Genomic DNA, 25,953 nt, shown 5'->3' with positions numbered 1-25,953 from the left:
CAGTTAGACTGTCAGTGGGCATGGAGTGCTACAAAACCCGGGGCAGATCTCCTCCCCTAACTTATTTTCAAGGGTGTGATTTAGTCAATAGGATAGAGCAGGAAGACACTGAAAGTGTTGTAGTGGCCCCTGTCTTCTTCACACAGTTCACAGTCTTCAATAAGAAGGGCAGCCACCTGGTCTCCTGCGCTCAGCTCCTTCGCCAAAGTAATCGTGCTGCTGTCCTGTAAGTCATTGGTCATTCTTTGTTTGGTCAAAGCCACCATTTCCCCATTCACAGTTAAATCAGCACATGACTTTAAGTCTTTGTGAAAACGAACAGCTTTGTAGATGGTGAGGGAGATACTGTAGACACCAGTGTGGGGAGCAGTGAAGACACCTGTTTCCACATTGTAGTTGTTTCCCAGGTTTATGATGACATAATCGAACACGATGATCTGTGCCTCAGGACCAATACACTTGAAACCCTCGTGTGATTTTAGAGAAGCAGAGAAGGCACTGCGGCTGGCTGGAGGGGAGATGAAGGGATAGTGAGGTTAGAGTATATCTGAGTGATGTATCTCTTTAATTGTGTTCTGTACTTACTCGTAGCAACAGCCTCCTACCTTTGAAATTGTCAAGGACCTCTCGTGTAGATGTAATTTCCATATCATAGTTAGAGAGGACTGTGTCCCAATGTGTCCTAATACCGTGAAGCTTTTGCTGCATCACACAGCAACTGCATGACGCCTGGTCCAATCCACATGCTTCACACACATTCACACAAATACAAACACAAGGCTGAGTCTGTGGTCACATGTGCCCACATATAAGACAGATTTGCTTATCCATGATCTTATTGCTTACGATTGACTCTGGTGGGGTATGTAGTTGCATAACTCCCTGCTGGTGTCGGTCCATTCCATGTATAGGCTAATGCGCCTGGAAATACAGCTTCCAGCAGACACAGGAATACAACAGCTGGGAAGACATGAGAAGAAACAAGTGCTGTACCTCCTGAATACAGTTTGTATTAGATGTCTGAGATAGAAAGCTCACGCTGAACCAATGCAACCCTGAAAACATGTAAAGCAGATATTGTATTGTTACTGATCAACTTGAAACTATTCAAAGACTTTGATTTAAGCGTACGACATCGAACTTCAACAAAATTTTGCCATTGGCACCACATAGCATATAAATCTATCTAGTCTCACCTTTCATGTTGATGCTGGTAAATCGTAATGGCTTCAGAAGGATGGAGGATTTTAAATGCTGAAGGGAAACCAGTCATTTATTTATATTTTCTAAGAGCTCCTCCCTTGATGCCCCACAATTTTTAATCCACTTTGTTCTTTATTGGTCCTCCCTGTCTTTTTATGTTTGTTTTCCCCTTTATTGGCTTTCATAGTGCACCTTATCACTGGAGATGTATTCATTTCTTCACCAAGTGGGATTCTCACTTTTTATTGTTACACATCCTCCAGGGTTGCATGTTCTTAACACATGCCAGGTATCATTTACTGTGTGTGTGTGTGTGTGTGTGTGTGTGTGTGTGTGTGTGTGTGTGTGTGTGTGTGTGAGAGAGTGTGTGTATGTGAGTGTGTGTGTGTGTGTGTGTGTGTGTGTGTGTGTGTGTGTGTGTGGTTCAATGTTTTTTACAATATGTTAAAATAGCAGTATTTATCAGTGAAAGATGTATGTTATAGAAACGTAAGTTGTGTTGTGTTCCTGTTAATACTGCTTTTAATATTTTAACGGCCAATAAATTGAATGGGATTTGAGCAAGATTTGACAGTAAATGAGAACTTTTTGATATTGTTTGATGTAAATTTTACAGTAAAACCCTTTTGTCAAAATATAGTAGCATCCTCGAGGAGGAAGCAGTGAGAGAATCTCCCAGCATGCTGTGCAGCAAGAGACTTAACATTTTAGCAGTTGTGAAGTTTAACCTGCACGTTCCTTTTTATATGTGTTCTCTAATGTATATGTATGATTACCCTGCTTTTTATACTTTTAAGACTTGTCATAAGTTGTGTTGCTACCCTTGTTGTGTTGCTACCCTGAGTGAGACTATATGTCTGATTAAACCGTTTTCAGATCTGTAGGCTTTGGACCACTCAGCCTTTAACTTCAAAATTCCCTTTTCATAGCAATAAAGTATAAATTAAATTTACATTTTAAAGAAACTGATAATGGAATGAATGCATTGTGATGTTAATTTTACAGTGAAACCATATTGTTGTTGTCATTGCTGTCAATATTGGTTTATTCACTGTGATTTACTGTAATCAAATGTACAATAATTCTAACTTTGTAATATCATTGTTGTGTTTGTGTTGTATTTTTCATGGTTAAATTCTGGCAATCACAGGTAAACTACTAAAATTTACCAAAATTTGGAGTTTCAGAACTTTCCTTTTTTTTAAAGTGGCCTTAATCCTCTCTTCTACTTTTGCTGTTTTTTTTATTCACAATGAAATCTATAGATATGTTGTAAAGTATAACTCATTCTAAACACAGCTTATTAAGCATCAGTGGCTAGCACTCTTGACTCACAGCAAAAGGGCACTGGGTTCGATCCCCGGCCGGCCCCTTCCTGTTTGTTGGCGTGTTCTCCCTGTGTTTGTATGGATTTCCTCCAACCTCCAAAGACATTCAATTTAGGTGAATTGGAAACTCTAGTCTTAATTCTTTAAAATATCTTTACTCAGACATCTTTTAGAAAGCAGCTAGAGGGGCAGGCTGTTGAACAGTTATGAATTCAAACACCTGACAACTCCACCATGCCCCTCTTTAGTTATTGCTACAATTTTCAAATTGTCAAAAGACTGACTTGACTGTTAGATAATGGCCTGCCTCAAAAACCTAAACATTTCAAAAGGTCTCTAAATTAGGTGTTAATGGCACAAGTTAAGCTTCAGCTTTTGCCTCAAACATATTTAAAAGTGGTATTGGTGCATAGTTTGTGATAAATGTGATATTTCCAGATATTAAAATATGTGATATTGAGTGATATTAAATGTGAAATTTCCAGAAAGTCTGTAGAACTCTCTGAAGAATACTCCATGTATGTGTGTATGTCATAACAAATGAGCGTGCTTATCGGCCACCCTTTCGTCCTGCTTGAACTGATGCCTGTATCACAGGCTTCAGCTCTTCGGCCTCACTATGTAAAAGGCGTATGTATAACGCTGACTTTGATAACTTCTCACCTACCCATGCCATAATGCCATACCGGAGACTTAAAGCTTATGTTTTTATCGTTGTGGCCGCAATATGCATTGTTCTTTTTAGTGATATGTATTTGCTATTTATCCAAGTATCTATAAGTAATGTGTTTATTCATGAACCTTTTTCAACAGAAGCTCTAGCTCAGTTTGGGGATAAGGCATGAAATTCACTTCAAATTCATTATGTTTTTGTCAGGCTTTAGGTGCATTGTAGTAAACTGCATGGTTGAAATATTTGTGTTTTCAAGGAAAATATATAACCTAAAATGTCAAGCTTATTTTAGCCAAAAAACATTTCAGAAAATTTTGACAACCTTGAAGATGGACTTGTGGAGCATAAAACAAAATAAAGAATAATGACAATGTCTGTGTTCATAATGGTCATTTATTAGCTGTGTGTGGGCATTAAGCATATTTCTATCACAATTTACATTAAGTCTCTTTAGTGAGTAAAAGAATACCAACAATTACAAGAACAAAGATACACTGCGTCATATCAATCAAGTGTAAGGAAAGTCAGAGGACAGAAAATATAAAGACATAAAAAAAGATTAGACACTACATGTCACATTGGTCACGACAGAAAGATCTCATTTATCAGACTCTATCCAAGAGCTGGTACAAAACCCTTGACTAACTTAGTCAGTAGCATACAGCAGGAAGATAGTGAAAGTGTTATAGTGGCTATGATCATCACTCAGGAAGCAGCCAATGGGCAAGATGACATCCACTCTGTTTCCTGCCTGCAGCTGTACGGCTTGAACAATAGTGCTGCTGTCCTCTTGGTCGTTTGCGTATCTTTCGCTGGGCCCGAAAAGCACCGCACCGTTCACCCGGAGGCTTGCACAGGCAGCCAGGGTGTTACCTCTAGCACCAGCATCAGCGTAGACAGTGAGGGCAATGTTGTAGACACCAGAGCGGGGAACTGTATAGACACCTGAGTCTGGATTATAGTGGTTTCCGATGTTGATGAAGACGTGTCTGTAGTGGATGACTGTCTCTTCACGGAATGGGCCAATGTACACCAATGTACGCTCATTGTTCAGAGAAGCAGAGACGGCACTGCGGCTGGCTGGAGATGGAAAGGTAAATTGACAGTCAGGTTAGAAGTATGTCTGAAGTGAGCATGGGAGGTTTTTATACTTCAGGGTGCTTTGCATGTTTCATGGACGAGTCTTTCACCTCTCAAATTGTTGATTACAGCCTTTGTGTTCTGCAGGTCCACCTCCAAAGCATTAAGGGTTAAGTTAAAGTACATCTCCATTCTGTTCATTTGTTTCTGCATCAGACAGCAGCCGCATGATGCCTGATCCGCAAGACAGACTTAACATACACATGTACACACACGAAGACATCAGCATGAGCCTGTGCATGGGAATACGTGCCCGAACATTGACTATGTAGTCATAAAATGATTTATTGACATAATAAGCCCTTACTGTTGTTGTTGTTTGTGGTTGGTTTTTGAGTTGGAGTTGCCTGGTTGGTACGTTTAGGTATTGTCGTGGTTTTTCGATTCCAAGAGTACTGGGCAAAAGCTGCTTCCAGCAGACACAGAAATACAACAGCTAGCAACAAAAGAGGAAAAGGCTGTATTACTACCAGGGGAAAAAAAGCTTTGCACTTAATGCTTCAGAGTTCCAAAGAGCCATTTCAATATTACGACAGAATAAAAAATATATTGCATCAGAATATTTGTGACCCCAAACCTGCTGCAGCATGTCAACTACAGCCTAGTTTCCTAGGCTCATTTACATGTCATTCCAGACACTCTCTCTCTTTTCCTAAATATGTAGATCAAGCCATTTCCAACATGTTATGCCAGTTGGAAATACATCTCATCTCACCTCTCATGTTGGCACTGGCAACTGAAGACAGCTTCAGATGGATGGAAGGTGTGATCGACTGATGAAAGCAGGTAAGCCACGGTTATATATTTTTCCCCCACTTAGAAATGGCTCCTCCCACTTTTCCTCCATTGTCTTCTGATTTGTTGCCTTTGTACCTGTAGACTAAGACTCTAAATACACCACCCAGAGCTTTGTATTGAAGATGTAGGCCAGGTATCACCTATCCTCTGAATCTGCTTGTCAATGTTGTTCAAACTGTTCCCATCAGCAGACAAAGATAGTTTCCTTTCTCTGTGTTTACAAGCGCAGGCAGGCCTCCACCTCAACATTGTGGACAAATGTGTATGTAACTGAGATCATGTTTTATTGTGAGAGTGACCTGTAAATATGTGCAGCGCTACAGCCACTGTTGATATTTCTTGACATAAACTAGAGTAAATGTTAAAGTTAAACCAACCAAACAGAGCAATCATTGATGTGAGCGGGTAACTTAGGTTTGTGTGTGGATAGTTGGATGATCACATGTGCAATCATTCTTATTAACAGCAATTTATGACACGTTAAACATTTTGATATTGCAATATCCTTTTTTCTTGCAGCAGTGCACTTAGAATGATGCCATGTCATGAGCGGTTACGGCCAGGGTGGGTCTGAGTCTTATTGTCCTGCAGTGAATAACAAGTGTAAGATTACGGCAGTAGATAACATGTGTGGATGACAAATGCAAAAGTCTACATCAAACAAATCTCTGATCTAAGAAATCAAGGAGAAAAGAAGAGGACTATTGGAATACTGGAGATAGATACTACTGATAACAGACACAAGAAGGAGGTTGATCATACAGGTCAGTTTGGCTGGATATGCAAATGCAGGATGATGTTTAATGAAGTTACTGTGGTCATATGAGGGGAAACTAATGCATTCCCCCTCATTTCAAAAATACAATATGTGAGCAAAAAAGATGTGCAAAGGATTCAATTCATTATTCGGGATCTCATTTATTCAGAACAAAAACATGTGTCGAACCTTTTCATGGTAAAGCTGAGTTGAATGAAAGCAAGTGAACATCCATCAGAAAATAGGATTTTATAATCTACAGTACATTAATCAATCAATCCCGTTCACAAACACTGACTGACGCCCCGACACCAGCCCAGAACCGGAACCCTGGGTATAGTGGTCCGGTGAATTGGGTCTGGTGCCGGTAAATGATGTGGGCCTTGTTGTTGGTGATGCGGTAAAATGACATAAAGCCTGAATGCTGATCCAGATAAATGCCAATCCGCCGAGCCTTTGGTGAGCCCAGAAGCATCTCTTGGCCTCCGTGCCAAAAGGCAAAGCCTGTTCCAGACCAGTACAAACTCCAGGACAGGGCGTTGTGGCCCAGACGACTTTGGTCATCAGAACTCTTGCGTTCCATCTCCTTGTAGGCCACGCCAATGGTGATCTGCACGTGAGAGGGGGATTACAATGACATGGAGCTAAAGAGTACATGTCACAGTTGGCAATAGTAAATGAATCGTGTGTCATTCTAAAGGCAGCTCAAATCTTGGTGGCTCCAAATATCAGTAAAGGTTAAGTTAATTTTGACTTCAACACACAGGAATCACGTAACAAGAGACAGTATTAATAAGTGTCTGTCTGACTCTTTACCTTCTGGCCAGTCCACTCCACCTCCCAGTAATAAGGGCTCCCTGCCAGGGACTCTCTGCAGAGAACCTGTCTCCAGAACTGGAAGCGCTCTGGTTCATCTGGTGGGTTCAAGTTCTCAGCCCGCAGTGTGGCCTTACGACCCCCATCTGATAGCAGCAAATGGCGATACGCTGTGTTGGGATCCATGGTGGGTTCAAAATGAACTGAAGGGAGAGGATTAAATCAGGGACTAATTGTCAGCATATGCATGTCTTAACACTGTGGTCTAAAAGGTAAATATCCTCCTCATCCACAGTTAAAAATAAGTTTACTTCTGTTCCATATTGAGGAATATGATGTACTCACATTTCATCATTTCTTCTCTAGTTTCGGGTTCTGGATGCACAAGTCCCATTGTTGTTACAGGATCTATTGGGAAAAAGTAATTTAACAAACATAAATAGCTGCACTTGTAACAAACCAAACTTAAACAAGGACAGTTTTGCCCTTGTCTCAGCCTCTCAGGCAGGACCTTCTTTCTGACTGTGTGTACCCCAATCCTACTGATGGAGACATGATTTGTAATAAATCAAAGGAAAGGAAAAATAGTCTCCATGGCACCTAACATCAGCAAAACTTAATCCATGTACTGTAGCAAATGTTCTTATAGGTTTACCTTGATGGTGTGTGAGAGGGGGAAGTGTAGCTGAAAAAGAACGAGCACATGAAGCACAACATTAACTCACTGGTGGTTTCCCTGCCAATAGGACATACAACTAAAACAAATGTAAATGAGCATCAGTTTCATCCAAACCTTGAGGTCGTGGAGGTGGTACAGGTGGAGGGGTTTCTTTCAGTTCATACACTACAAGAGAGACCGAAAGCCAGAAAGCCAGTTTTGGAAAGGGATACATATGGTTTGACAGCTTTCAGGTAATGTCTTCATCTGTCATTACTGAAAACACATCACATCTGCACACTTTTATTTGTTACTTTGAGCTTATTTATTTCGTTACATTGGGCGATTGTGGGGCAAGTGCCTGTACCTGGGTTTTGTACCATGGCCTGACTTCTGTTATCAAGTGATGGAGCACCACAAGCCACTGAAGTCACCGGGCCATCATTCACTACAAAAAAGAGCAATGTCATAAAATTTTGAGAAAGAAGAGAAGTGAATTAAAGAGAAGAGACCCAGAATACTTCTGTGATTATCTTAAATACTGACCTATTCTGAAAATCTTGGCCAGACTGGCTTTGCAAAGGTCCTGTAGGGAGTCGCTGAGCTCTGCCATGGCCGAGCGAATGGATGCTACCACAGCTTCCTCCTGTCCCGTCAATGACTCCGCTGTGGCACCAGTCTGACCCAGTGGTTCCATGAGCAGGTAGTTCTGCAGAGCAAACAACAACAAAAATTAAAACTAGTGCCAGCTTACTAAGCTCTAAGGCACCACAGCTTGACAGTGGTGTGAGGTACATTTTAAAACGAAAAACCCAGTTGTATTTATCTAAGTCGGTATGAAGCTGTCCAAATAAAGACACCAGAAACCTCTGGACATAACAGATGACATGCATGTGCCATGTATTACCTTCAAGAAACAGATATGGTCCTGCATGTCTGTCATTCTGCTCATCTCTTCACCCTTCCAGCTAAGCTGTGCCAACTCTTGCTCCAGCCTGTGGATCTGACCCTCAGCCATGCTGCCCAGGGAGGCCTCCTGGGTGCTGAGAAGCTCACCAACCTGGGTGCCTGTGACATTAACACTCTTGACCAGCTCAGAGAACACGTCTGCACTCTCTGTCTGAAGAGCCTGGAACAAGGCCTGAGAGTGGCAAGAGAGAAAGGAGGGAACCACGGTGACGAAAGGTCAATACATTGAATCAAAATGTTTCTTAACTTAACTAAATGAATTGTTCCTTACCTTGTGCTGGCGTGTAACGTGTGGTATTTCGTCAAGCTTTTTCTTTGTCTCCTGCACTCTCCCCTGTACATCTGCCTGCATCTGAACAAGTTCTTTCTTCAAACACACACAGAGAGAACATGGGAGATAACATGTAGCAACTTTACCATTACAAAACGAAATCACACACCTGTAGCAGCAGCAGCCTGAGCTGTTGAGACCATATTTGGTCATTACTAACTAAAGCTAAAGCTACAAATGACCAATAAATGTAGCCATATGTGTAGGCCATATCTTCAAATGAGAACTGGGTATGAATGTAGGTCAGATTGCTTGTTGTTTTTTTGTTTTTCAAGTACTTCTAGTTTGGCTACATTTTGAAACTCCAACATGTGGCAACACAGATCTAAATTCGCCTGCACCACAGGCTTGAGTATCAGGAATTAAAGTTATGAAGAACATTTGTATATGATAATATTAACATAAGGTTAAAGGTCAAATTGTCTTAGACATACCTGTCTTAGTCCCCTCTCGTCCTGTGGTTTGACAACATGATGCCCATTGTGTCCACTCTGACAACACTCCACACACACACACTCCTTATGCTCGCGGCAAAACAGGTCCAAGGGCCGCTGGTGCTGTGGGCATGTCCTGGGGGCCACTATGGGGAGCTGAGGGTACACACTCCCCTGCCTCTGAGGTCCCATATCTGGTAGGATCTCCAGATAGATGGGCATTGACGGTGGAGCCGAGGAGATAGAAGATGGCGGCCTTTGCTTCAAGCTGCTGGCTCTCAGCTTCTCCATAGCTTCTACTAGGACAGTGCTCTTGCTCAACGAGGGTCGAGGGTTGAAAACCTGCCTACACTGGGGGCAGCTGTACTGACCTTTGGTGTCCCCCTTGTCCCAGTGAACCTGGATGCAAGCCAAGCAGTAAGAGTGTCCACAGGGTAGAGTGGCTGGGTCCTTTAGGGTTTCTAGACAGACTGGGCAGACAAAGGTGTCCTCTTCAGGCCAGGCTGAGGCCATGGTGTAGGATGGTGCTTGTAAGGTTGTGTGAGCTCGGTTTCCTTGTTGAGGAAGGCTTGTAGGCAGATATGCATAAGGATGGCAATGCTGAAATGCCAGTTTCCTTGTTTCACATGTTGATTTAAAGAAACTCGGGCTTAGGTGTGTCTGGTTAAACAGGTAAAGCAGGGAGTTTTCTTTATTACGTCAAGGTACTCTCAGTCTGTCACAACTTGGCATGAACCACAACAGCGTTTCACAAAGATTTATTTAAGATCTCATTTAAGATTTTAAATTTAAATATTAAATAGACTGATACATCATTTAAAAAATACTGAATGAAGCACCACCAGCAAACACCAAATATATACAGTACAATATACACAGTGACATAATGAGGGGTCATATATATGGTTGAAGCACTGAATAATGTAAAGTAAGACAGCGTAGTGAGGGCACTGAGCTGCCCACCGCCATATTGACTACAGGCACTGGCAGCCAGCTAGCTAGCTAGTTGAGCGGCTAGCTGTCCGGTGATTCAGCTTTCAAGGTGAGTTTTCAACGTTAAAACGTTATTGTAGTTTATTAATATAGCACTAATATGTCTTCTGACTTTATATTGGATATATATGACCCTTCGAATTTACCACATGCTGACGTAATAGTCGGGACACTTATAATATTAAAGTAGTCCGCCGACTTTAGACTAATCTGTTGAACAGCTATTATGCTAGTCAGACTGGTGACCCTCAAGCGTTAATAGTAAACGATAATGACACCTAAGTGCACGTTTGTAGTTTTAATATGAAGGCGGAAACCTGTTGGATAAATTTAAAGTTTAACGTTTACCTGCTTTTACAATAGATATGACGATATTAACACGAAGCTAGTTAGCCTAGCGTCATCGCTAAATTGGCGAAAGTTTGGCAACAAGCAGGTTAGATAAACCTTCTGTTGAACTCCATAAATAGTAACGTATGGATTCACAGCAGCATTGAAAAGCAGTTATAGTAACGCCATGCTCGATTTCGACGTTTACCCGAGGCGTTTCAATCACTATGGGTTGTTTTGATCATTAATCCACAGCTATGTTGAATAAACAAAAGCTATGTATTTCTTTCTCCAGATGTTTAGGGGTCCTCAGATCCTGACAAGGCCATTGCTGCTGGGTGTGAGTGACCCCCATCTCCCTGCTTTCTGTGTGCATACTGGTGCCAGTGGATGCCATAATGGTCAAATTCAAAATAAGTGTAGAAGTGATGAGATCGTTGGAAGAGGTAGAAGAAAGGCAGGGCTGTCATTAGCCAAAGAGACTGGTTCCTTCTCATCATTGTTGGGCCTGTTAAGTCTGGGCCCTGGACACGAGTCATCAAAAAACCTTACAAACAGAGATCATAGACTGCGTCAGGTGTCTGCTTCCACACACTTGAAATTAGGAGAACATTTAGCTGAAGATCCCAAAGCTATGAGCACTTACCGTGACTGTCTAATCAATACTGCTACTTCTGGCCTTCAACCCCTTCAAGGAAGGTGTTGGAACTCTGACCACCCTAACCTCAGTTTCATCAAGAAGACAAAATGCAATCTTCTACAAAGTCGCACACTTTACAGATCACACTTTATTAGACCCTTCAGCTCGTCAATGACCCAAATGGCGTGTGTTGTGACCCGCTCGCACAGTAGATTCCCACATTGCTGCTGCTCTTTTTACCAGACGAGAGCTTTTCAAGCTGAACCTTGTGAAGTAGCTCCCTTAAAAGGTTGTCTGTCTCTGGAGAACGAAGAAAGGTGTCGTCACAGCCTGGGGCCCAACTTGAAGCTCTATGAGGTGGATAAGAGGGCGAGAGGGGTAGGACAGAACCCGGGAAGAGGCCAGGGCAGATGGGCCTCTGTCTTGGTGTCTCTCTGCTCTGTTGATGGGGAGCCGGCGTTCCTCTTCACCCTGCGATCCAGCACACTGAAGGGCAGGCACAAGGGAGATGTCAGGTTAGTATCAGGCAAATTACACATTTTGTAATAGATTTTCTTTGGTACAAACTTTTATTGAAAAAATGCTGAGCAGTTTGTATGCGTGTCCTCATTTTCCTTTATGTTTAGCTTTGCTGGTGGCAAGAGTGACCCATTAGACAGAGATGTTGTGGCCACAGCACTGAGAGAAGCCCAGGAGGAGCTGGGTGTCGACGTGGAGGCAGAGAGGGTCTGGGGCGTCCTGAGGCCCCTGAGAGACATGGTGAGGGGGAATTGTTATCAACTTTTCAGTGTCGTGGTTGAAGTGGTGAGCTAATGAAGGTGATGCACGGATTGTGATATTGTGCTTCACTGAACAAGTAACAAACCCAACTTTTTGAATGCATTGGTTGATGCTGTCTGGAGTCAATTTCAATCAGAAAATTGATCTCCTTAGCATCGAATCGTCCCAAATGTCCCAATTAAACCTGCCGATGTTTACGTTCATGTATTGCAGGCTGCTATCTCACATTCAAGTTGCACTGAATGCTTGAAAATATAAACATATCAATCAAGATATTATTGAGGCAACTAACATTTTTCTGCACACACTAAACACAGTAACAGAGACATCTTGGTATTGATAGAGTGATGAGTTTCTGATCTTGTCCTGTCATTTTTCTCCCCAGTCAGGGATGATGATCGCGCCTGTGCTGGCTAACCTTGGGCCCTTAGAGGCTCTGTCCTTCAAACCAAACCCTGCAGAGGTACGGTCAGCCTATTTCTGCTAATACTACATGCTCTATTGTGTTCATGTTTCAGTGGAGACCACAGTGGGGCAAACACGACAGAAGAAACAGAGAAACAAAACTTAACTCAAAAAAACTTAAAATGTGTCTGTTTTTTATGTTGGACAGGAACCGTAATAGAAATGCATTGCCTTCTGTGGGTAATGAGGCATGCTGAAACTAGTAAATGAGTTGAAAGTGAGTAAATACTCAGGACTAAAGAGCTGGCTGATACCTAAAAGGCAGCCATTTGATTTTGTGTGATCAAAAATATAGATCAGTACAAAGGTTATGGTTGGATTTGAAGCTGGAGACCGAGATGTACAAGAAATGAATGGACACATATGGCAAATCAATCATGAATGAACCTATTCTTTCTTCTATGATAGAAGCACTTAAATGAAATGTAAGAATAACATGTATTGGTGTTCTTTACCACAAATGTGCCAAATCCAAAACCGTGACACGCTTTGTCCGTTTCTCCTGCAGGTGGACGAGATCTTCACCCTTTCCCTGTCCCATTTATGCAGCCCTCAGAACCGCGGCTACACACACTTCCGCACCGGCAACAAATACGGATACACAATGCCAGTGTTTCGCAATGGGAAGCATAGAGTGTGGGGTCTAACAGCAGTGGCCCTAGAACATACCCTCAAACTCATTGTCCCACCGTAGCAACAGTCAGTGTTCACAAAATATATAAGTAAAAATGATAGAACTTCACAAATGTGCTGTCAGTCAGGGCTGGTGTAGCTGCAGTGAATACAGAGATTTTCATCCACCGCTCTCAACCAGGAAGGTAAATTAATTTGTACCCTTGTATAATGGAGTAAGGGGGAGGGTTTGAGGGTTTGATTTTCACTTTCTGCACTTTCTGAGCCTTAATGAGTCGGGGGAGAAATTTTAAATTATTTGATTGTTTTTATTTTCCCTTTCTTTCCTGAATACGAATATTATCTACCTCCTCCTAAATGCCCGCAAACTCCTTCAGCCTCAGATCTTCTGCACCATCAGTAACCAATTATGTGGATTTTTAAGTTCAATTAAGGCAGTATTGATGTAACTAAGCGATCAGAGTTGCACATGGATTGTTACACTTTATCATTACGGCACAAACAGATAAAGAATTCCTGTGTGATACAACCCTTCCCATTTCCCTTCCCACTAGATCAAATGATGACTGTTTCACACTGAAATATGAGCAAGCCATACTTTGGTGTGTTGAACAATGCAATAAAGTTTGTTTTAAACACATGATTTGTGTGTTGTTCATTCTTCCTTTGCAGTTGCACAATCTCTCTTTTACATGATTGACACGAGCAAAGTGTAAGAAGATAATTCACATCAGTTTGATTGCTATTGCAAATTCAGAACTTTTATTTAATTCGTGTTGTGTAATCAACTATCACCCGACAACCTAACCTAACTCTTTTTCATACCCATGCCACAGCCAAGTCTACCTGCATTCTTTAACAAATCTCTGCAGCTTTGGTGAGCTGCTTGTTTGTCTACAACAGAAGTCCAGAACAGCAGAAAAAAAGCCTGGGCTTCAGATGTGTGAGCTGCAGTGCTTTCAACCCTCCAACACTCCCATGATGTAAATCTGGAGTCCAGGGATCATCATCTGTGTCTCTAACTTGAATCCATTGTTATTGTAGATGCATCAAGGCAGCGAGCACTCCAGGGGGTCCTGTGAGTCCGGCAGGAGGTGGCAGTTGAAGGGCCAACTAAACGACAAGAGATCCAGGGCATGGCTGCATTGCTGTTCGGCTGAGGTGCAGATGGAGCGACAGGGCTGGAGGACACCACCCTGAGGGCTGCACTGAGGCAGGAACAGCCCACACACAAGCTGCTGCAGGGCTTCGAAGCAGGCAAGCTCCATCAGCACCTGTATTACAAAGCAGTGAGGTGGAGAGGGAGGGAGGGAAGGTAAAGTTAAATTGAAATACTCCTCTCCCTTTGTAATGTACAACGGTAATATTGATTGTGTGTTTACCCGGTACTGTCGCAGCAGTGTGGCAGCCTCTCTCTGATCAGCAATAGAGAGCCAGATGTTCGGGAAGGAGGTGAGGTTGTAACTGAGACCCTGACACATCTCTACCTCTATCAACTCACATGATGAAGCTGCTGGGGTAGAGAGAAATGTAAGTCTATAACTGGAGAAAGGCTGCAAAAAATGTAAATTACCACTGATGGAAGAAGAGAATAAAACATAAGCAGGGTATATTGTAGGTAGCCATTAAGTGTTTTCTAAAAAAAAAAGGTCAGAGATAAGACAAACGCACTGAAGGGAGGATATGTGGAGTTGGCACAGCCCTGTTCATCTGCGCCGTCAGAGCAGTCATTCCACCCGTCACACAGCCACTGTTGCTGAAGGCACTCTCCTGTGCTGCAGGCAAACTGGTTGGGACCACACGTCCCTTCAGAGAGAGAAAAGTGTTATATGAAAATGGAGAGACGGGATATTAGGTTATATAATGAGGTTACAACCTGAATAATTTGTATTCATTTATCGCACTTTCGTAATAGTGTTGTAGGGAAAAACATTCCCTGTAACCAAATCTGATCAGATTTGGAAGAGGCTTGACCTGTCTTATTCACAGCTGAAGAACTTATCTGCATGTTTCCTAGGGGAATTGTGGTAACAAAAAACTCACTATCCAACAGGGACACGGCATGATATGTTGCATTGAAGCCGATGTCAGCCACTCCTTCATCAGCCACAAACACCACAGTCATATGGGGGCCAGAGCTGATCAGATCAGGAGGGAAACTTGTACCACAAAACCTGAGAAGCACCACAAATAGGACACCAGTTTTTCTTTGTCCTCTGGGAACAAGATTTAATCACGACCCCTGAATATTCAAAATAGAGTCACTCTTCAAGAGGCTCACAATAAGGTCAGTAGGCCACTTTAAAATTGGTTACAACACACACATAGAGGCATCAGTGGGTCTTACCTTCCCAGTACCCGACCGGCTCCAGAATTGGCGCTATCGTGCACCTCCACATAGTCAAACTCACAAACATCCTGAGTCTCCAGACTGAAGTTTCTGAAGCTCAGCGTGATGACGTGACCCTCCGCAACTGATATATGCCATACACACAACTGATGACAGAAAACAATACCAAATAAGACACCAAACCAAAGATTTCTACATCTCTAACAACTAGTTTTGAGTTTGATTAAGAGTTCACCTGCTGGTGAGGATAGGGCTTGGGGTGGTTTGGACTTGCCAGGTATCCATACTGGCCATTCTTCTCCCCACCGCATTCTGATGGAAGACACAGGAGGGTAGATGATCACTTGTATGATGCAGGATAGTAAAATGCAGAAAAAAAGAAATAAAATGTTTATATCAGTCAAGTGGTTAAGATTGAAGGAAGCCTTGAGTTTGCATTCTCACCCTTGTGTTTATGGCTGCAGTTTGCTTCATCTGTTTGATCCTGGCAGTTTGGTTGGCCGTTACACACGGAGACAGGCAGCAGACAGCGACCTCTGTCACACATGAACTCTTCTCTGGAGCAACTCACTGAGAAACACACAGGTATTTGTCACTGACAGGAATCCCTCACCTGTCTCCCCCACCATGACCTCACACTGTAATTACTGCCTACTGAAAGGTATCCTCAGGTTTTGGCTCCATAAATACAGAAAAACAACAAATTACACAACTGACACATACAAAAATGCATATACGTTCTTGTCACGCACCCATATCTCATACACACATTACACAACACACACACATTACTAACTGTGTCCAGGCAGTATGGCCCTGTACTGTGCAGTAAAGCCGCTGCCTGCGATGCTGCTGTCAGAACGGAAGGTGACCCACACATTACTGTTGTTAGTGTTGATTGTTGGTGGTGCTACATTCCCACAGAACCTGTAAACCACGAGAAGAGTAAAATTAGAAGGGATAGTTCTGTTGTGATTTGATGGCTCTCATTTAAATGATTTACCTCGCTGCTGTAGTGTTTCCTCTTGAATTCAAATGTCGGCTTTAAATTCTTACAAGGATTTATGAGGAAGTGCAACATATTTCATGAATCAGCGTGCAATACACTTAATTTACTAACAATCCAGTTAAGGAAAGTACATGTAAGCGTAGAGGTCGTCTTTGCACAAAGGTTTAGTGCCATCTACCAACATTTAAAGGTAATGACATGTTTGTTTCATAATGTCACTCTGCAGTTACAGCTGAATGTTTTGGACCAATGAATACATACAGTACTTTGCCTTTTACATCTTATTGGTTTTAAAGAAATGATTCTCCAAACAGAGGAAATGAGTATTCCTATGTCAGCAGAGCCAAAGCCAAAAATAGCAGCTAAGGAGCAGAGTGACAAAACTACTCTGACTGATGTTGAAACTAGTTTGTTTGTTAATCCTTTATTTAAGAGATCTTTGCTCCACTGTCATTCAGAATTAGAAACCCTAAAAGGAACATATGTAGAGATGATATTAACAACAATATGAAGACAACAATTAAAGCACATACAATATCAACAACAAAAATAAAGATTAAGAAAAATTGCAATATTTCTGACTCTTGTAAGCATTAAATCTGACTGCAATTGCTTTTAAAAAATCATATTTGCGAACCATTACCTATGTGGATAACTATATTTTAAACTGTTTTTATCAAGGTTGGATTAACATGCAAAACAACAATATTTATGTCCAGTTATCTGACATACTAATTCAAGACAGGGAGGCAGTAGCTCAGTGGGTAGAGCTTCCGCTTGGGAACCGGAGGGTTGCCAGTTCGGGTCCCTGCCGAGGTGCCCCTGAGCAAGGCACCAAACCCTCAATTGCTCCCCCTCTGCAAAGGGTGGTAATGTAATGTAAGTCGCTTTGGATAAAAGCGTCTGCCAAATGATCGTAATGTAATGTATTGAAGACTAGCCAAAATCAGAAGAGAAGAGATTTATGTAAAGTAATCGCCCTTGGGAACTCTAAAGTGTTTAACATAGACACTAACACGGTATTTGTTACACAGGTGTTATGGCTGTAGAGATAGCTGCGATCTGACCAACCTGGTGACCACAGAACTCTGCTGTAGCTGCTCCTGCACTTCCAGCCAGTCAAACAGACAAGGAGACGGCCCCTCTACGCTCAGGGAGGAAACGTGGATCTGGACCAAGGATGGGGGCTGGACCTGGATCGCCCACACACACTGGGTGTTGGGCGGGTAGGAGCCAGGGTGGTTAGGGGAGCTGAAACTGCCTTCTGTGTCGGTCAATACACCTCCACAACCTGAGGAACACGGGCAGACATAGACCTTATTGCAAGTCAGTATATTATCAAATTATATAGGATACTGTCCATGCATGTTCCTCACGTGTGTCAGATGGGTAGAACCTGGCAGGCTGTGAAGTGGTTGCACTCTCCCACTGACTTCTGTTGGCAGGGATTGTGGGTAAACTACTGGACACTCCATCACCAGCAAGGTCTGGGGGGCTGGTTGAAAGCGTTTGCTCTTCCACAGCCTGGTCTTTTATCTCTGGACCAAGGAGAGAAAACAGAGATGCAGATGGGAGAGAGAAACTCGGCTAAATTGACAAGTTGAAGGTCTGCTCTTAATTTCAATGAGGTTACTTTCGAATTAGAATACTATTTTGGGTCCAATGTGTGAATTACACTAAATTTAAGTCCCTGGTGTTTTGATAGTGAGGGCTGAGGTGAACTTTGGACACACGTGTGAGGATGAGGGCCAGGGCCAATCCAAGGGCCGCAACCAGGAGCAGGACAGCAGCCGAGAGCAGCACCACCCCCCAGCCACAGCCTGTGGCCTGCAGACGCTTCATGCAGACTCCAAACAGACACCAACGTAAGCCTGAGAAGTAGACACCGGCACACACACATACACACACATATGTGGCTGAGTTACAGGAGACAGAAGAAGCTGGGTTTTGTTTACAGTCACAGTTACAGTTTTATGATTTTTAATGAGCCCCTGCTGCTAAAACATATCACTTGTTTGTTTACGACAGGGTTACAGTTAATCATTGACTCATACTTTCATTGCAGTAAATACGACAGTAAGCGAGGCAATGAAGTTCTTGGTAGAAAGTTTATACAAGTAGTCTACACAGTTCAAGATCTGGTGTAGAAAGCAGGAAGTTGATTGACTGACTCACCAGCTGTTGGTGGTTTGATTGGTTCAGGAGTGGATGAGGAAGTCCTGAATCCTTCCACCTTTTCCTCCCGCTCCCCCTCCAGTTCAAAGGCAGGGTTACAGAACACATTCTGAGAAGAGGCGAAAAAACAGGGACATGAAAGAAGCTGTCATGTAGAAAAATCTGCACACGACAACATGTGCAGTATGATACAAAAGGTCAAAGGTTTGATTCTGCACAATCCGTGATAATTTAAGTGTCACGGATGAAGAAAAAAATGCCTACATCTTTAACTTCAATTCAAACATCTATTAACGCTCTTAATTATCAAATGTATGTGTCTTCCCTCACCTTATAAATATCTGAGGACTCTGAGTACACTGCTACTTGGCTGAGGTCAGACATGTTTAGTCCAATAGACCTTCCTCAGGGAAACAAGAGGTTTCAAAGAGCCTGAGGTTACGATAAACACAACAGGAATTGCATTGTGATGAGTGCTGGTCCTTGATGTCAAAGCTGCTCAAATTTATTGAACATTTGTCCCGTTTTGTTCTGGTTGTAAGCTCCCAGAGAAGAGTAGACCGCTTTTGGACTCCGGTATTTCAGAGCAAACCTTCAAGAGAAATCCATCGAAATAATCCCGAAAAAATGAAAACAAAATGTATTCCACATTTATGAGATGTATATTCCACTCATCGAAAAATCCACTTTTAGTGTCATCTTCCGACCCTTTGTGTAGTTAAGGATAAGCATTGCAGATCTGCGTTTCTCTGCTTACTTGCTGGTAGTGTGTGAGTAGTTACAAGAGTTTTACAAACTCCTTTACGGTGTTAAACAAAGCCGAGTCAGCTGAGAGGACTGAGCACTGAGAACAAGGGAGGGGGGACAGGAGAGGATAGGGAATGGGAGAAGGGGTGAGGTTGAAGGTGGGGGTCCCACTTAAATCTCTCTTAATACCCATAATGACCTTTTAAGCTTATATAATGTTTTGTTCACGCACGCACAACGGCCGAAATACTTCAGAGGGCAGGTGCAAAAACATGCATACCATTTTTTTTAAAGCCAAACAAACTCTTGAGTCTTTATTTATAATTCTGAGTAATTAATTCTAAATCCCATGACAAGACTTTCAAGACTTTTTTTCTCAATTCCCGTTACTCTACATTTGTTGAATAAATGAAAAAAAAAGCCAGACAATAAATAGACTTTCGAGAATCCAAATGCTTGAGAAACAGGTCAAATTCCGGCTATGGAAAATGAAACCTATTGTAATCTAAATTGCTCAATCCCTCCTTCCCGCTTCTGTTGTCACTGTGTTTAATGGATAGTCAGTAATCAAATAAAGCTGCTGACTTCTTGTTGATACAGACGCTATCGCCGTTGTTTTAGTAACTCCACAACACCAACCAATCTGAGCCAGACTATGATCATGTTTGGTTCATGGCTGCCGTGGATCTTACTCTGCATCGTTTTCCAGAAGGGTGAGCAGTTCAGTGCAATGCAATGAAACTCCTTTTGAAATGTTTACACACAACTTTTAAAATTTGGTAAATTTGGTAAATTTCTTTGATCTACGTTTATATGGCCACATGTGTACCTTGTGCATATTCATCACTTACACGTTAACTATATGTGCTCCAGTGTACCTGCAGGAGGAAGAGTACGACTATTATGCAGTGGACTACATGAATCCTCCACCGCTGAACTGCTCAACCACAGAGGGAATCAGAGGTGGACATGTCACCTACTCACAGGTACACACACTGTACACCCTCACAGCTCAGGGTTAAAGGGTTAGGTACAGTCAGTGGCTATTTTGTACTTTGTTTCAAACCCGTAGTCATGAGTATGTACTGTATGTTTCTTCAGGTCTGCGGCAGTGCAGTAGAATATGGTTACAAGTTACAATTTCATAATCAAAGCCATCATTTTGGAGCTTTTTGGTTTGTCTGGAATGTTTTGTGATAGATTTAGGGGAAACCATTGTGACTGTCTATATGGAGGACTATGAGAATATTTGTATTTTGTAATTATTAGAACAAACATGGACATATGAATGCAAAACTTGTACAGGATGTTTCTATGTTGTTTTTTAGGTTTTCTTTATTTATTAGTTGCTGCTAATGTGAACTGTCAGAAGTCTCTTATGTATTTTAAAATGTATCATGTAAAGCCATTATTATCACGACACAATGCACAAATGAGCCATAGGGAAGTTTTCAAAAAGGAAGGAAAGCAATATTACATCATAGTAACAATTATTATAAGAATATGAACAAAAATAGTATTCAAGCTTTTCTTCCACAGGGGGGCCTGGAGGGCAGTGTGCTGAGGCATCACTGCGGCCTTGGAAAATACCCTTTCCCTGTCAGCCAGAGGCTCTGTGCTGCTGATGGGGCGTGGTCTGCTATGAGATTACCCAATGGCAGACCCATATCAGCGGCCACATGTAAAGGTAATGTTTTCAACGATGATGAATGTGTGAGCAACAATATATTTATCTTACATTCATATCTCAATGTCAAAGGTTTTCCCTCCCCATTTAACCCACCCCTAACTCTCTGTTCCCCTTTTTCTCCCTCTCCCTTTCTCAGATCTGTTGTGTCCAGCTCAGCTCCAGCTGGACAATGGAGACTTCTGGCCCAGGAATGAGTGGTTTCGTGTCGGGGCAGTGCAGAGCTTCTCCTGCCACGAAGGGTTCACTCTCTCTGGGTCAGCAGAGAGGAACTGCACCCTCACTGGGGAATGGACCGGGACTACTCCTATCTGTGACAACGATGGTGAGGAATATATAGTTTGTTTGTTGTTACAATGTTTGTTCTTTCTTTTTAATTGGTCATAATACGTACAAAGACCCATGCTTGCCTGTCTAGATTATGATTATGATAAACATATTTGATTAAGTCCCTCTTAAACCATGGTACAGTACTAGGCTAATTGAGAGATTAACCATTTCAAATGCAAATGAGTGCCCTGAATGCAGTATTAGAGCCTAGGTTTGAGTGTTGCATGAACATGCACTGCTGAGCTCACGCTTGCTTGGGTTTAGTCAGTAAGTAAGCTTTTGATGAGCTCAAGTAATTATCCATTTAAACAGATTTTCATATTATAGTTTACAAAAGTAGGTCACTGGCCAAATTTTAATACATTTTTTATTTTAATGCTGTGACACAACCACAAATATTACCTATATAATGGATAGAACCCCTAAACCAGTTGATTTACTATTTATGTTCTGCATGTTTCCAAATGCAGCTGATGCCTGTAGGAATCCAGGGATCCCACCAGGGGGCCTGAGGACACCAGGTCGCTTTCAGACAGGAGACAAGGTGGTCTACCGTTGTCAGTCAGGTTTGGATCTGCTGGGATCGGCTGAGAGGGTTTGCCTGGAGGACAGGGAATGGAGTGGCTCAGCACCCTGGTGTCACGGTGGGTTCTGACAACTTTGTATAAAACATTATTGCAGCGTGATGAACATAACAACACCCAGCCACAACAAGGCATGAGACCATATTATCACGAATCACCATTATTTTTCTGATTACATGCAGGTCCACACACTTTTGACTCCCCCAGCAGTGTAGCCTCAGCCATGGGAGGATCACTTGCAGGCATGATGGATATATTCTCACCGCAGTTCAAACAGAAAGGTTAGTGTAACGTTAATAAATGTTGTTGCATAATTGACAGCATCATTTTGGAGTTAGCTGTGAAAGTTGCTGTTTTTCCTTTTTTAAATTTAGAAACGCAACATGGTCGAAAGCTGATTATGACTGACGGCAGCCGAATGAACATCTATATCTTAATGGACACATCGGGCAGCATATCGAAGGAGGATTTTAAATCATCTAAGGGTGCCACGGTTGCTCTCATCGAGAAGGCTTGTACCACCTTCTACTTGATTTGGAGCAGAAGCAGTGGCTGGAGGATAAAAAAGAGATTTCCATTCTATTCGCTGGCTCGTTTTTCATCTTTGTGAAACTTACACTTCTCCTTCACTCTCCTTCTAGTTGAGCAGCTATAAGGTGCGTATGAATTTCCATGTGATGTCATTTGCCAGCGAAGTTAATGACATCATGGACATCGCCGACACATACAGAAGTAACAACCCTTCCATTGTCATCAGGAACTTGGAGCAGTTTGATTATAATAGTAGGACGTTCTTTCATTTATTTATACATTTAATGGCTATAACCTCAAATGTTAGTTAAGGCACACTGCAGCTGTATTGCACCCCTGAATTCATTCATGACTGACTGACTCTTTCCCATCTGTGCTCAGGCCATGCACAAAAGAAAGGCACCAACCTCCACGCTGCACTGAGACGTGTCAGTGAGAGGATCAATTTCTTTCGACAACGCCGCGGGACAAACCATTTTAATGAAACTCACAACATCATCATCATAGAAACAGATGGTAACAGCACTTAAGTTAAGATAAGATAGATGGGATTAGAAATTGGAACAGCTAAAGAGCCTTCTGAAAGTAAGAGTTCAATGCCCTGTTCTTCACCCTGTGTCTGCAGGTTACTCCAATGAAGGCGGCAATCCTGAGTCTGCTCTGAAAAGTATCCGACACTTACTGGGTTACAACATCGAAACACAGGACCACACAGATGAGACACGGCTGGGTAAACACAAGAAATTATACAGTGTTTCTTTCAATTTGAGGTATCTTTGACATTCTAAGATGATTTGATCACTCAAATTGCATTCAAGTATAAATCCAGCATGCAAATCAGTATGTTTTATTATTAACGTCCTGGCTTGTGTGTATATACTATATGAATACTTGTAACACATAACGTGTGCTTTGTAGATGTCTATGTATTTGGTATTGGGAATGACGTGAACAGAGGTAAATTGAATGCCATTGCCTCAAAGAAGCGTAATGAGGAGCATATCTTCATCCTGAAAGACTACGAATCACTGGGAAGCGTCTTCAACAGCATGATCAGTAAGTTGGCTGCTAACTTGTGTGACTCCTGGTGAGGTTTGCAGTATAAGCAATGCTCACTGTGACAAGGGAACAGCTGATCTTGCAGCTTTCTTGTTTACTCTAAAACAGTTGTTTTCCGTGATTGTCCTTATGTTACACTGAAGTCTGTCAGCACTTGATTCTATGAAAGATTCTTAATGAAAACTTATTAAAACAGTGTTGACGCTGTTGTGTGTCAATCGCAGGTGACGAGAGTGTGACAATGTGTGGGGTAGCTCAGGAATACATTTCCTCAGAGGATGACGGGTTTGCCTTCACCAAACCCTGGCACGTCACTCTGTCAATGGTGAGATCTGAGCCAAATGAAGCATTTACCCATCATTTTGATTTGGCTTTCCACAAATTCAATACACTTTCCTTTCTCTAGGTTGGTCGCGGGCCATGTGTGGGATCCATCATAAGTGAGGATTGGATATTGACCGCTGCTCACTGCTTTGCCAGAGAAAGTACAGAAAAACTCACTCATCAGGTGCAAATAAAGCACGGTCAGTGTCAGCAGGCGATACAATTATGAAGATTTACAGCTCAATATCACATACACTTTCTGAAATGGCTTTACAGGCACATCGGCAGTTCTCAAGCAAGATTTATAAGAACACAGGAGAGCTGACAATTTTGATGTAACTTGTACCAATTCTGGAAGAAACACAATTACAACCCTGGAATCATGATCCTCCATCAGGATCTTAAAAAAAAAGTCATCAATAATGTGGTAGATTCAAACTAAAAGTCAGTGGAGTTGTCTCTTGCAGGGATCAAACAACAAACGCTGACTCAATTCACTTAGATATAAGACCATATGGGTTAAAACAGCATTAATGGTTGGAATTAATGATTAAGCAGAGAGTCTCTGTCCGACTGTCTCCACACCTGCAAAGCTGAAATAACAAGCACCCACTTTGTCCCCAGGTGAGGGTGTGGTGTTTTCCAAGAGGGTGATCATGCACCCCAACTACAACACCAACGCACTCAAATCCAGAAACGTGTCAGAATTCTACAGCTATGATATAGCTTTGGTGCAGGTGAACAAGAGCATCCCACTCTCTTGGAAAGCCAGGTAGGACAACCTGACATATTCTGATATGAGCCATTTGATCATATCAGATGAACAGACATGCTAATGTTATGAGATCTGATACTGTCTTCATTCAAAATACCGGTGATGCTTGTTCCTTGCTTTGAAACTTTATATTTGACATTTGGTTGTGTGCATAACCTCTGCTGTTTAACAGGCCTATCTGCTTGCCATGCACCGTACCAGCCAGCCGCGCCTTGAAGATGCTCGACTCTACCTGTGACCAGCATAGTAAGAAATGACCTGCTGACCTTTGTGTTTTGACCAATAAGTATGTCGGTTAAATTGTATTCAAATTGACTCAAAATGCCTTCACATAATATACTAAATGTGCAACAACTTCATTGGTGTGGGCTCTTTAGCAAGGTAGTGTATTTGTGTGTTTGTGTGTGTGTAGGGGAAGAACTATTGTCACACAAAGACACTGCTGCATTCTTCATCCACAAGGACTCCACACGCAAACAAACACATATTCACCTCAAAAGTCAGGTGGGTAATTTGGATTGACAATAGTGGAATCATTTATAATAGTTTGTCGTGATTTGGTGTTATGAATAAAGTTGGAAGTTCATTTCCTTTGATGTGCAGAGGCCCGGGTGTGTAGAGATGGCCAGGAAAACCCTGAAGGAACCCACAGATGTGACTTTGGATGAGTATGTGCCTGACCTTTTCCTGTGTTCTGGAGGAAGCTCAGGACACCGGGACTCCATCACCTGTAAAGGTCCGTATTCAGCCACTAGATGGTGAGTTTTGCGTTACAGGTGACATGTTGACTTCTTTTTTCCTACTGCTAGGTGATTCTGGCGGATCTCTGTTCCTTGAAAAGAAAAAGCGCTACTTTCAGGTCAGTAAGTGAAGATTGGTTCTACCACAACAAGCTTCACATTACCTGGTTTAATGTCGACATTGCTCTCCTGTCTGTCGTCTCCAGGTGGGAGTAGTGAGCTGGGGCACTGTGGACGTCTGTAGTAGTGATATGAGACAGTACAACAGTGACATGCCTCATCCTGATGCTCGTGACCTCCACATTGATGTGTTCAAGATAATACCCTGGCTCAGACAGCATCTGGGTGAGATCCAGTTCCTGCCTGTGGATGGCTGAGACCTGGATCTATCTGCTTAGACTAAGTCATAGGTTGGAATGACACAACGCATACATTGAAATAATCCAAGCCAGGCAGAATTTAAATATGTTTCCTGAGGTTTTATTGTTAATGTTCTGACTGATATCACACAAAATAAAAAAGCATTTTGTTCTTATTTTTCCTTCTAATAATCTAAAACATTCTTAACTGAAAATAAATCTACACATTTAAAGGACAACACTGACTTCATGATTCATCTCTGTAATTTATGAAGTCTGTATTGACAACCTGCAGTCTAGCCAATCAGCTCCTTCAATGGCATTAATCTATGACA

The 25,953-nt window shown here is 42.2% G+C and overlaps 5 protein-coding genes across 5 annotated transcripts; 2 read left to right on the top strand and 3 right to left on the bottom strand.

Annotated features, from left to right (window-relative positions):
* Positions 1–3,850: 3,850 nt before the first annotated feature.
* cbln20 (cerebellin 20) lies at positions 3,851–5,066 on the bottom strand. The gene is made up of 3 exons (XM_076142350.1): positions 5,060–5,066; positions 4,395–4,535; positions 3,851–4,284 (listed from the first exon to the last, which is right to left on the bottom strand). The coding sequence occupies exons 1-3, from the start codon at positions 5,064–5,066 to the stop codon at positions 3,851–3,853; spliced, it is 582 nt and encodes a 193-aa protein (XP_075998465.1).
* Positions 5,067–6,040: 974 nt separating this feature from the next.
* ftr86 (finTRIM family, member 86) lies at positions 6,041–9,722 on the bottom strand. Its single transcript, XM_076143974.1, has 10 exons — positions 9,108–9,722; positions 8,614–8,709; positions 8,281–8,514; positions 7,920–8,082; positions 7,741–7,821; positions 7,509–7,559; positions 7,371–7,400; positions 7,061–7,123; positions 6,716–6,918; positions 6,041–6,509 (listed from the first exon to the last, which is right to left on the bottom strand). Exons 1-10 carry the CDS (start codon positions 9,618–9,620, stop codon positions 6,174–6,176), a joined length of 1,770 nt encoding a protein of 589 aa, XP_076000089.1. The 5' UTR covers positions 9,621–9,722; the 3' UTR covers positions 6,041–6,173.
* Positions 9,723–9,848: 126 nt separating this feature from the next.
* nudt8 (nudix hydrolase 8) lies at positions 9,849–13,586 on the top strand. The gene is made up of 5 exons (XM_076143988.1): positions 9,849–10,149; positions 10,726–11,585; positions 11,697–11,829; positions 12,236–12,313; positions 12,824–13,586. Exons 2-5 carry the CDS (start codon positions 10,726–10,728, stop codon positions 13,007–13,009), a joined length of 1,257 nt encoding a protein of 418 aa, XP_076000103.1. The 5' UTR covers positions 9,849–10,149; the 3' UTR covers positions 13,010–13,586.
* Positions 13,448–19,336, bottom strand: mfrp (membrane frizzled-related protein). The gene is made up of 13 exons (XM_076143961.1): positions 18,813–19,336; positions 18,483–18,591; positions 18,041–18,178; positions 17,684–17,845; positions 17,379–17,598; positions 16,095–16,225; positions 15,743–15,868; positions 15,534–15,610; positions 15,296–15,444; positions 14,992–15,122; positions 14,620–14,754; positions 14,331–14,461; positions 13,448–14,222 (listed from the first exon to the last, which is right to left on the bottom strand). The coding sequence occupies exons 1-13, from the start codon at positions 18,864–18,866 to the stop codon at positions 13,998–14,000; spliced, it is 1,788 nt and encodes a 595-aa protein (XP_076000076.1). The 5' UTR covers positions 18,867–19,336; the 3' UTR covers positions 13,448–13,997.
* On the top strand, positions 18,086–25,857 carry LOC142993321 (complement C2). Its single transcript, XM_076143936.1, has 20 exons — positions 18,086–18,172; positions 19,830–19,942; positions 20,103–20,215; positions 20,769–20,916; positions 21,056–21,241; positions 21,717–21,890; positions 22,013–22,111; positions 22,205–22,341; positions 22,472–22,613; positions 22,743–22,877; positions 22,987–23,091; positions 23,280–23,417; positions 23,645–23,745; positions 23,827–23,944; positions 24,369–24,516; positions 24,692–24,765; positions 24,932–25,023; positions 25,123–25,255; positions 25,329–25,378; positions 25,466–25,857. Exons 2-20 carry the CDS (start codon positions 19,885–19,887, stop codon positions 25,634–25,636), a joined length of 2,322 nt encoding a protein of 773 aa, XP_076000051.1. The 5' UTR covers positions 18,086–18,172; positions 19,830–19,884; the 3' UTR covers positions 25,637–25,857.
* The last annotated feature ends 96 nt before the right edge of the window (positions 25,858–25,953 follow it).

Source organism: Genypterus blacodes, unplaced genomic scaffold, assembly GCF_046128005.1.
Source record: "Genypterus blacodes isolate CSIRO-AG114 ecotype Tasmania unplaced genomic scaffold, CSIRO-AGI_Gbla_v1 ptg000003l_1, whole genome shotgun sequence".
NCBI lineage: Eukaryota > Metazoa > Chordata > Actinopteri > Ophidiiformes > Ophidiidae > Genypterus > Genypterus blacodes.
The sequence above is the reverse complement of the archived record's forward strand: the minus strand, read 5'-3'. Positions and strand labels throughout refer to the sequence as shown.